Source organism: Sturnira hondurensis, unplaced genomic scaffold (assembly GCF_014824575.4).
Source record: "Sturnira hondurensis isolate 20B ecotype Veracruz unplaced genomic scaffold, ASM1482457v3 Scaffold0006496, whole genome shotgun sequence".
NCBI lineage: Eukaryota > Metazoa > Chordata > Mammalia > Chiroptera > Phyllostomidae > Sturnira > Sturnira hondurensis.
This window is the reverse complement of record NW_028079127.1, coordinates 20,056,902-20,067,606: the sequence shown is the minus strand read 5'-3', so window position 1 is coordinate 20,067,606 and position 10,705 is coordinate 20,056,902. Positions and strand designations below refer to the sequence as shown.

The 10,705-nt window shown below is 53.6% G+C and overlaps 1 protein-coding gene across 1 annotated transcript; it reads right to left on the bottom strand.

The window, feature by feature from the left end:
* Positions 1–7,384: 7,384 nt before the first annotated feature.
* Positions 7,385–10,332, bottom strand: CUNH3orf62 (chromosome unknown C3orf62 homolog). Its single transcript, XM_037049731.1, has 3 exons — positions 9,741–10,332; positions 8,875–8,966; positions 7,385–7,818 (listed from the first exon to the last, which is right to left on the bottom strand). Exons 1-3 carry the CDS (start codon positions 10,175–10,177, stop codon positions 7,553–7,555), a joined length of 795 nt encoding a protein of 264 aa, XP_036905626.1. The 5' UTR covers positions 10,178–10,332; the 3' UTR covers positions 7,385–7,552.
* Between the last annotated feature and the right edge of the window lie 373 nt (positions 10,333–10,705).

Here is a 10,705-nt window from a genome sequence, read left to right as displayed (position 1 = left end):
AGGTCCAGTGAACCTGACACAGCCCAGACACGTCCCTGGAGCATTCGATGTTTTTGGCTCTTTGGACACTGATAGAGATTTGGCTACACGGGCGGATGTGGTGGGAGGTCCAGGGCCTGAGCCTGGAGCCACTCCAGGGTCAGTCTGAGGATGAGAATGAAGCCATTGATAGTACCTAATTTTCTTAACAATCAAGTATCAAAGGTCACCTACAGGGAGGCCTTTTTCTGACCTCACCTCGCCTGAAGCTCACCCTGCTCACTGCCCATTCCCTTCCCCTCTTCCGTTCATACAGCTCCTCCCAAAAGGAGTGGGGAGTGGACTGCAAACCCCAGATCAGTGGCTGTCCCCACATCTTCCATATCCAGTGGACTGTCTGACATTCGTGGGCACTTGGTACTGGGGCTGGGATTGCTTGCTCACTACCCAAACAGCTCCTTGCAGCCCTGGCCTAAAAGTCGGTCTCTCTAGCAGCCCTGGAAACTTCTCTTTTTTGTTTCTTGAATCTGAAGCTCCAAAGGGCTCCCAGTCAGAGGTCTCCTGCAAGATGTCCAAGCCAGCTCCCCTTCAGTCTCTCTCTCCCCAAAGTGCCCAGAAAACAGCATACTTTCCAACCTTAAAAAAGATAGTTCCTTGCTACAAGGTTGAGCAGTTTTGAAAATTTTTCCATGCTGGGCCTTTAGCCAAAACTCTGCATCAAATCAGGCATTTTCCAGCTGGCCTATCACAGAGAATCCTTCCCCACCAGGGCTGGGACCCATTGTTGTCAAGCAGACTTCCTGAGGGAAACACAGTGCACTCTACATTCAGCTGGCACCTAAAATATGAACGTTCTCCACATATTCCAGGCAGAAAGCAAACTGCCAGAGCAGCGCCTTGGGGTGTCTACTGACAATAGCCTTGATCTACGGTCAGGCTCAGGGGCCTCCCTCATCCGTCCTCCTCCTCTGCTGGCCTTCACTGCTGCAGTAAACGTCCTGTGCTTCAGTTATAGGACGTTCCACTCCAGAGCCAGGCGAGCCCCTGGTCTGGCCATTTAGGAGGGGGAGACTGGCTTGAATTAGGCCCCTTTTGCCAAGCCTTTTCAACAGCTTCTCTGACCATTGACTACTCACTGCTCCTCCAGGGTGGGATGGGGTTGCTGCCCAGTTGGCACATTCCTGGGTGCAAAGGTGAGGGGCACAGGCCCCCAGGTTGTCTGTCACCTTTCTCCTGGTCTCCTGAGCTCCTTGAGATTGGAAGTGGAGAGTCCAGGAGAGTGCCAAGGAGCTGGAGCAGGTGGGCCAGGCGGTGGCTCCCTTATCCCCCAGTGAGAGAGCAGGAGATGTCAGGAGAGGAACCCTGAGGCCTCCGAGCTAGTCACACACAGCCACACAGAAGTGCCCCCAGAGCTCACCTGGCAAGAATTTAGACTCTGGTCTAGACCCACGTGGGAAACGCAATAGGGACTGCGCTAAGGGCAGAGTCTTTGTTTCCAGCCCACAGCCATTGTTGAATTGTCCTTTCAAAGAATCCTTGCTCTGCTCTCAGGCCTCTGCTGTGGCTCTCCACTCCTTGCTGGACCTTCGCTTGGCCATTCACTCATCTCTCTCCTTTTTGCTGTCCCTTCTTCCTCAACTGTCCCATCAGCCATCCCCTCCAGCCTCCAGGCCCTCCCATAAGCTTCTACAGAGCAGCACCTGCTTTAAGTTGTTACAAAGTCTACCAGTCTGCACATCCAGCTGGTTTCTAGTGGCTTTGGCATTGACAGGGTGGCAGGCACCAGGGGACTAGAACCCTCTCCTTATTGGGCTGGACAGGCCCAGCTTCTCACATGTGGCCTGTAGTTTGTGACTAGCAGGTTCCAAAGCTGCCGTGTTTCTATTTTGATTCTGCTGATCCACACCACAGTTTTGTGTTTCCAGAGAAACAACTCAGTGGTTGTTTGGCTTGCCAAGATGAATTGTGGGGGAGAGAACCGAGTGCCGTGAAACCCTTTTCGTTCTTCAGTTATGACTATTAATGTCCTCCTAAGAAGTCTTTGGTCCCAGCTACCTGCACACCTGAGGTTTTAGGAAAATAAATGTTCTAGCCCTGGTCAGTGTGGTTCAGGTGGTTGGGTGTTGTGCCTTGAACTGAAAGGCCATGGATTCGATTCCAGTCGGGGCATTTGCCCAGGTTGTGGGTTTGATCCCCGATTGGGGCATGTGAGAGGGGCAACCGATGGACGTTTCTCTCCCTCTCTTTCTCCCTCCCTTCCCCTCTCTAAAATCAAGAAGCATGTCCTCCAGCGAGGATTAAAAAATAATAAATAAACAAATAAATAAATAAAGTTCTAGTTTATGCAAGTGACCAAGGCAGGAAGTTCTTCTTGGGGTACATCAAGGAGCCTGAGGTGCAGAGAGGGGGGTTGAGGTCACCAGGGAAACGAGCACCCTTACCTACCTCAGACCGGCATGCTGCTGGCGCAGGGCTCACCTGCTTTCTGGAACAGCTGTTTCTGCAGAGAGGAAGCGCTCCTGTACAGGATTCCAGAGCAAATTGCCCCTGTAGTAAGCCCAAATTTTCACATAAACAGAGGCACACCTGTCTGCCCTACCAGGGACCCCCACAACCCGACCCAGGGCTCCGCCCTTGTTCCCAAGGGCAAGCATCTCCACCCTGGAGAAAAACAACCTCCTTTTCAGTCTTCTGGGGTTAGAACTAGTTGCCATTCCCAGCAGCAACCCCCTCTGCCAAGCTCTTCAGGGAACATGAACTGAGTTGTGAGACACAGTTCGGTGAGACCTAGAGCTCCATCCAGCATGGCCTCTGGGAGGGGTCTCCCTAGTCAGTTCCTGCTGAGCCTCCCTGGCTGGCCCCGGACTATGCCCCGGTTGCTGGATACTGCAAAGGTCAGCTTCAGCTCTGAGCAGGTGCCTGGTGAGGGAGGTCCATGGCTGGCAGGCAGAGAGGAAGGTTTAAAAAACAACTTTAGCCCTGGCTGGTATGGCTCAATGTATTGAGTGCTGGACTCTTTGCCTTTGTGAAGCAAACAGTCATTGGTTCAATCCCCAGCCAGGGCACATGCCTGGGTTGTGGGCTAGGTCCCCAGTTGGGGGCACGTGAGAGGCAACCACACACTGATGTTTCTCTCCCTCTCTTACTCCCTATTGTCCCCACTCTCTAAAAATAGGGGACTTTCGCCAAGATGGAGGCATAGGTGGAAACACTGTGCCTTCTCCCACAATCAAGTTTGAATACAACAAAGGTTTGGAGAACAAAGACACACCCAAAGAACAGAAAATTGAATTATACGGAAGTCCGACTACAACTAACCGTGCAACTGGGACGGTAAGAGGGGAGAAGCCAGCAGCGGAACAGGGTCAGACAGGGCAGATCCCCTGACCCAAGCGCACAAGTGGCCCGGACCCAGTCAGGGTGCAGGGCAGACTAACTGCGGTCGCACATTCACGCATAGTGAGACGGACCATGCAGGCCCCAGGGGGCAAGGGCTGACGGCTGTGGCACACTCGCGTGCAGTGGGACGAAATGCACGGGCCCCAGTGACGGTGGCAGCTGCCGCACCTGTGGGGGCCATGGCGGGAGGTTGCAGACAGGACGCCATTGCTCCTCTTTGACCCCGCCCCCACATACAACGTCACAACCCAGCGACTGAGTTGCCCTGCTCTAGTGAACACCTAGGGCTCCGATCCTGCTACGGAACAGGCACGAACAGCCCAAAAGATGGTGCAAGAAGAACTCAAAGTCCCAGAGCCAATAACTCTAAGCGACCGAGAGATTGCCAGCCTCTCAGAAGCACAGTTCAAGACACTGTTTATCAGGATGCTCACAGAACTGGTTGACTATAGTCACAAATTAGAGGAACATATGAAGGCTAAACTAATTGAAATGAAGGGAGATGTCCAGGAAACCAATAGTGATGGAAAGGAAACTGGGACTCAAATCAATGGAATGGACCAGAAGGAAGAACAAAACATCCCACCAGAAAGGAATGAAGAAATGAGAATTCAAAAAAATGAGGAGAGGCTTAGGAACCTCCAGGACATCTTTAAATGTTCCAACATCCAGATTATAGGGGTACCAGAAGGGGGAAAGAAACAGCCACGAGTGGAAAACTTATTTGAACAAATAATAAAGGAGAACTCCCCCAGTCTGGCAAAGGAAATAGACTTCCAGGAAATCCAAGAAGCACAGAGAGTCCCAAAGAAGTTGGACCCAAGAAGGAACACACCAAGGCACATCATAATTACATTAGCCAAGACTAAAATGAAGGAGAGAATCCTAGAAGCAGCAAGGGATAAGGGGACAGTCACCTACAAAGGAGTTCCCATCAGACTGTCAGCGGATTTCTCAAAAGAGACCTTACAGGCAAGAAGGGACTGGAAAGAAGTATTCCAAGTCATGAAATCCAAAGACCTACAGCCAAGATTGCTTTATCCAGCAAAACTTTCATTTAGAATGGAAGGACAGATAAAGTGCTTCTCAGATAAGGTCAAGTTCAAGGAGTTCATCATGACCCAGCCCTTATTATATGAAATGCTAAAGGAACTTATATAAGAAAAAGAAGATGAAAAATATTATCAGTGAAAGGTCAGCAAACTCACAGTTATTAACAACCATGCGTAAAACAAAAGCAAACCAAGAGGACAGCTAGATCAGGAGTGGAACCATAGAAATGAAGAACACATGGAGGGTTAGCAACAGGGGAGTGGGAGGAGGAGAAGGGGGGAGAAGGCACAGAAAATAGCATAGACGGTAGGTAGAAAATAGATAGAGGGGAGGGCGAGAATAGTGGGGGAAATATAGAATCTAAAGAACTTGAAACATGTGGTTATAAACTAAGGAGGGGAGAATGGTGGGGGAGGGAGTGTGTGGGTGGAGGGGAATGAAGGGGGGGAATAGAACAACTGTAATGGTATAATCAATAAAGCATATTTTTTAAAAAAGCCAAAAAAATAAAATAAATAAAAGAAAATAAATAAAATCTTAAAAAATAAATTAAATATAAATCAACTTTATAATTTCTTCTTTCTACAGAAATGATATATGTCCACTGCAGATAAATTAGAAAATACAGGGCAAACCTGTCCTGTCCCCTCCATGACAAATTTTCTGCATGTGCGCTCATACACATTTTCACAGACTCAGGATCAACTGCATTTAAAAAAATACATTTTCCATTTCGGGATGATTTTGATGAGCAGGGAAGTTGCCCGGATGGTGAGTCTGTGCACTCACCATACACATTTTTTTGTGCACTCCCTCCCCCCCGCCCCCCCCTTCCCTGATGCTAACACATTCCATGGCCATGGAAGGTTTGTCAAAACTAAGAAACGAACGTACATTCACAGGAACTAAACTCCAACTTTTATTTAGATTTCATGTTTTTCCAGTCGTGTCCACTTTCTGCTCCAGGAGGCAATCCATTGCTTTTAGTCACTGTGTCTCCTCAGTCCCCACTGGTCTGTGACAGTTTGAGTCTTTCCTTGTTTTTCATGACCCTGACAGTCCCGGGTGCTGGCCAGGTGTCCTGCAGAGTGTCCTCCAACCTGGGTTGCCCTGACATTCGATAAGAACACCTGCAGAGGCAGAGCACCCGACAGGGTGTCGCACCCTGTAAGGGCTGGGAGACACCCACAGAACACCACGATGGTGTTCGCCTTCGGTGCTTAGGCTTCTTCATGTACGGCTCTCGTTTGCCCCTTCCCTACTCTATTTCGGGGGAGCAAGTCACCAAGTCTAGCTCACATTGTGGAGGGGTGGGGACGGGCAGGGATGGGGAGGATGGGGATTAAGCTCCACCTCCTCTGGGGAGGGTTTCCACAGCAACACACTGTGCTTGGAATGCGCTGGTGTGAGGCCTGGTGTTCTGCATGTTGAGTGGCCTGACATCTCCCTCCAGTCAAGAGGGCCCCCTCTCCTCGGAGCGGGCAGCCAAGGGTGCTCTGAGCAGTTTACGTGCTCTTGTTCGTCCTGCTCAGGAGAGGAAACTGGACCCCAACTCCACAGGCTGTGTTTATTGAGGGCCGTCTGCGGTGGCCGCTGCGCCACCGGGAAAGCCCACCCCCCAGCAACCAGGGCTGGTTTCCAGGGTGTGGGCAGGTGCCAGCATCTGTCCCTAAGGAGCAAGCGTGCAGTTTCCACCTACAAGCCCAGGGGGATCACCAGACCCCAGATGAAGCGTGTGTCACTGGCCCTGCAGCCTGCCCTTTGTGAGGTCATGAGCTTCAAAACTGTCCTAGGGGGTGGTGCCTGGGCCACCGGGCCTTCCTCCTCAGCTCTTCAGTCCTCAGCTCTTCGGTTTGCCGGGCCAGGCCTCTTCCCCACCCACCATGAGCCATGAGCAAGACGGAGGCACTGCCCAGAGCCTGTTTCTGAGAGGCATCACACTTGTCCGGCAGCTTGTTAGGTTTCCGAGGGAATGCCATGGTTTTGAGAGTATTGTCCAAATAACTTGAGAATGTCTTCTTTCCAGGGAGGGGGCTGAGCCAGCCCTGCTAAGCTTTTGGGACTATGCTGACCTCAGAAGAGCAGGGACTGGCCCCTCCTTCGCTCCCTGCCTGTCTGGCCCCGATAGGTGGTTGCCTCCGGAACCTTCAAGTCCCCGGCCTGCAGCAGGAGGGATGAGGCTCAGGAATAACGGTGGACGCGCAGGCCCTGGGCATGCCTTTCCCTGTCCACCCCCTCATCGGGGCCCGGGTGTCAGGTGCGCAATGTGTGGCAGGGAGGCCTCTGAGAATGTCCTGTCAGGAGGGGCCCAGGGGTGCTACCAGCCACTTTGACACAACAAAGAGGCCTTTGAGCTGGGCAGGGGCAGGGGCGGGGATGGGGGCGGAGATGGAGGGAAGTTGGCCTGGAGATGAGGCGGGCAAGGGCCCAGGCAGGGAACAGGCAGCCCTGTGTGCAGAGCGGTGTGTAAGGAGTGCGCAGAGGGAGGGCAGCACGGAGGGTGGCAGAGGGCCTAGGGCCAGGCTCCTTCTAGAGCCCAGGTCCGCCATGTGGGTGAGCTGGTGGGATGGGCTGGTCCACAAAGCCCACCTGGCTGTGGCCGCGGCATGTTTTCGGAGGCTCCCTGGAAAGAACACTGAGAGACCTGCAGAGGCGCACAGCCCACACCTGCCTTGAGTACTGAGTATATCGAACCTCAACCCCCAAAATAGATGTTAAGTGAAAAAAATGAACAGGAAGAAACATTTCAAAGCAAGAGCATCAAAAACAAAAACAAAAAAACACAACTAGGCTTTCAGCTCAGAAAGGAACACAGGAAGTCAGGAAGGGTGTGATGGCCCTGGCCTGGTAGCTCAGTTGGTTAGAGAGTCATCCCTACCTACCAAGGTTGTGGGTTCGATCCCCAGCTGGGGCACATATAAGAATCAACCAGTCAATGCATAAATGGGTGGAACAATAAGTCAATGTTTCTCTCTCTCAAAATCAATAAATAAAAAAATTTAAAAAGAAGGGTGTGGTGATTCAGATTCTACCAGCCCTTTGAAAAACGTGACTGGCTGCCTCTGCAGCCACCGAACATCAGCCTCCCGCAGTGAGGAACCAAAGCCCAAGTCAGCTGTCCTCACTCAGCGTGGTATTTAAACGGGGCCATCAAGCTGTAGTCCTCTTCCAAGTCCAGAATTGTCTCCACAATACTGTGATCGTCGAAAGCCTGCCTGAGGCCGCCGGGGTCAGCCTCTGAGAGCTTCTGTGGGCTCTCGTCCATGAGCAGGGCCCAGGCTTCCTCCGTGAAGGGCAAATCTTTGCAGGGATCACACACACGGTTCAACTCGTTTTCAAATTCTAGTTTTCCAGCCAGTTCTTCAATAGTCCGGATGCTTGTACTGTCTTAAAAATAAGAACACTCAGCATCACTAGCCCAGTGGGAGGTTTTCAGAGATGCGACAGGCACAAGTGCAAACCCCCAGATGGGCAGCCTCTCTGCTGGGGTCGCACAGAGCGGGGCAGGCCCGTCCCAAGGCGACAGGCTGCCAGAGCCAGCGTTGTCCTTGCTGGCCCCAGCAGTCACTGAACCCCAGCACTCTGCTGGCCCCCAGGGAAGGTATGTGGGGGGAGAGTACAGGGTGTGCATGCTTGTCCTGGCTCTCAGGGAACTCCCGGGCCAACAGGCATGCCCAGGCTTGGTGTGGAAAAGAAATGGGATTTCAGAGTAATCAAAATGCTGCCTGGTGCTGGCCAGGGCCTTGTAAGGTGGTGAGCAGAAGTAGTAACGACTTCAGTTCACCTCCTGGGGCTGGTGGAGGACACTCAGTCCGCTAGAGGAGTGGGCTGGCGGGGCTCCTGCTTTGTGGTCTGGGGTGAGTACTGCCACCACCGGGCCTCTCCTTCACTGCCCACAACCTGGAGGCTATGTGGAGCCAACAGCTTCGGGCAGCCCTTGGGGCTACGCACCCCTTAACCAGGAGCTGCGTCCACTGTGTAGTGGGAGCCACTGAGAACAGAGCACGCATAGTTCACCACGGATACACAGGTGAGAGTGTAGGAAAGCTGTCTGACCACAGGTACAACACTACACCAATGGGCTCCGGGTGGTGAAGTTACAGTGGAACTTTGGGCGCCTGAGCTTTAGTCTGAGCCTGTGGCACGCACGCAGCTGGGCTGCTACGTCCCCTGCCCATGTCCCATGTCCTTAGATCTCAGCTCAGCCACCAAGTTCTGGGGCCACCGCCCGGCCTCCATGGATGTGCTGTGACTAGACATTTCTGAAGTGACTCCACCAGGCGATCGGCTCCACGAGGCCTCTGCACAGAGCCAGCTGTGAGTAAGACCGACCAAGAACACGGAGGAGAAGCGGGAGGGCGGCTTGTGACACCTGCTAACCCAGGGGCCTTCGGAGGGCCCTCTTCCCGGGGACAGGGCGGCCCGACCGGCCGGGGCACTCACCGATGATATCAAGCAGATCCTTGGTGACCTCTTGGCTAGAGCTGCTGAGTGGCACGTTGGGGTCAACCTTCGAATCTTTCTCCGTTTCTTTCCTGCAGCACCCCCGGGGTTAGAAGAAAAGGGTGGGGAATTAGATCCGCTTTGAAGAAAATATGGGAGGGGATCTCGGTTAGGTGATCTTTAGGACAAAAGTGTACTGGTGGCTTTTAAATGGTCATTTCTTTTGCGATTAGAGGACAATGCATCGCAGACAACACATCATGTCTCTAAAAACCAGGATAATTATTTGCAGTTCAATGGATGAAAAAATGTAGAAAACCAGCGAAACGGTTCTCCATTCTCTGTCACTCGGCAGCGAAGAGGGCAGAACCTGTATTTCGTGTCTGGGCCAAGCAGTTTCAAGCTGCCAGGTGAAAAGGTCCAGGGGAGCCCTGGGAGGCAAGAAAGCCTGGGGTGGGGGCGGGGAGTAGAGGCACGAAGAGGCTGGCCATCCGCCCTGCCCCCAGTGTGGGCAGAGGTCAGCAGAATTTAGATTTTTGTTTCTGTGTGGCTGCTGCAAAGTAGCTTCAGTGACTGGCTTGATAGCCAGGACACACACACACACACACACACACACACACACACACACTCACACTCACTCTCTCTCTCTCTCTCTCTCTCTCCCTCTCTCTCCCCCCGCCCCTCCCTCTCTCGGTTTCTGGGCCAGACTGCAGTTCTGAAGGAAGGTCCCCAACGTCCCACACACAGTCGTGGAGCTGCCAAAGGCAGACGAGAGCGGTGTGAATGACTCAATGAGGATCTTCAGCAGTTTTTTCAGAAACGAGGTCTCCCTAAGTGTAGCTGTCAAACCATCAAACTGGAATCACCTCAGGCTGTCCTTCCTCCAGCTCTCCCCGTCTCCCGCTGCTCTCCAAAACTGTCTTTCCGGCGCCAAGATGGAGGAATGCATTAATACGTTTTCCTTGCTGGTCAGAGGTTTTCTTTGGGGGCACAAGGCGTGCGGCTTTGCATTTACTGGGGCAAGGTTTGGGGCGGAGGCAGGGCTCTCGGTCTCCGGAGCGCAGGGGACGGGAGCGAAAGCTGCAGCAGAGCAGGCGGCGGCCAGCGGATGCCGCGGGCAGCGCGGCCCGCGCCCCGCGGCGGGGAAGGAGCGCGGCGCGGCGTCCGCCCCCAGCCTCTGCCGGCCCGCGCTCTGCTGGGCCCGACTGACTCCCTCAAAGGCCCGGTCAATGGCTGCAGTCAGCTCCTTCCTGCATCTTCTCAGTTTTTCTGACATTTCCCCTAAAAATGACCACGTCTTCATTATGTAACACTTGGAAACGTAGAGCAACCTGAGAATGACGTTTCAGTGAGGCTGTAAACCACCCCAAATGGGACATTCGCCACGATTTCCTTGGGCTTAATCCACGCCACAGGCCAGTGTCCCCACAGGCTGGTGTCGGGGATCCCATTCTCTGCTCCCCGCAGTGGATCCGCCTCCCGCCCCGCCCTCCCACCGGCCACGGGCCTGAGCACCGCCCTACCCTGCACGCCTGGCCTCCCTAAGGAAGGTACACCAGCTGCCGGTCCTCACCCAGCAGTGCGGTCACACCGCCACCCCCAGCCAACGGTCACAGTGGGACTGATCGCACGTGCCCGAGACCCGCCCAACCGCCACGGGTCAGGGTAAAGGTCAGACACACGGCAAACAAGGGATCCCACCCCTCCCACCCCCACTCGGAGAGAAAAGGCAGGGACTTGGCTCTGGCCTCACCAGGAGAGGGAAGGGGATGGGGTGCTTCGGGGTGGGGAGTATGTGGGACGGACCTCGGCAGTGCTGGGGGGTGGGGCC

What these genes read in the sequence shown, in the direction of transcription:
- CUNH3orf62 (XM_037049731.1), bottom strand. Translation starts at nt 10,177, where the DNA reads ATGAAGACGTGGTCATTTTTAGGGGAAATGTCAGAAAAACTGAGAAGA. An exon ending in TGGAGGAAGGACAGCCTGAG is followed by an intron (nt 8,967 to 9,740) that starts GTGATTCCAGTT and finishes GGGGTGCTGCAG; the next exon opens with GAAAGAAACGGAGAAAGATT. An exon ending in GGATCTGCTTGATATCATCG is followed by an intron (nt 7,819 to 8,874) that starts GTGAGTGCCCCG and finishes CTTATTTTTAAG; the next exon opens with ACAGTACAAGCATCCGGACT.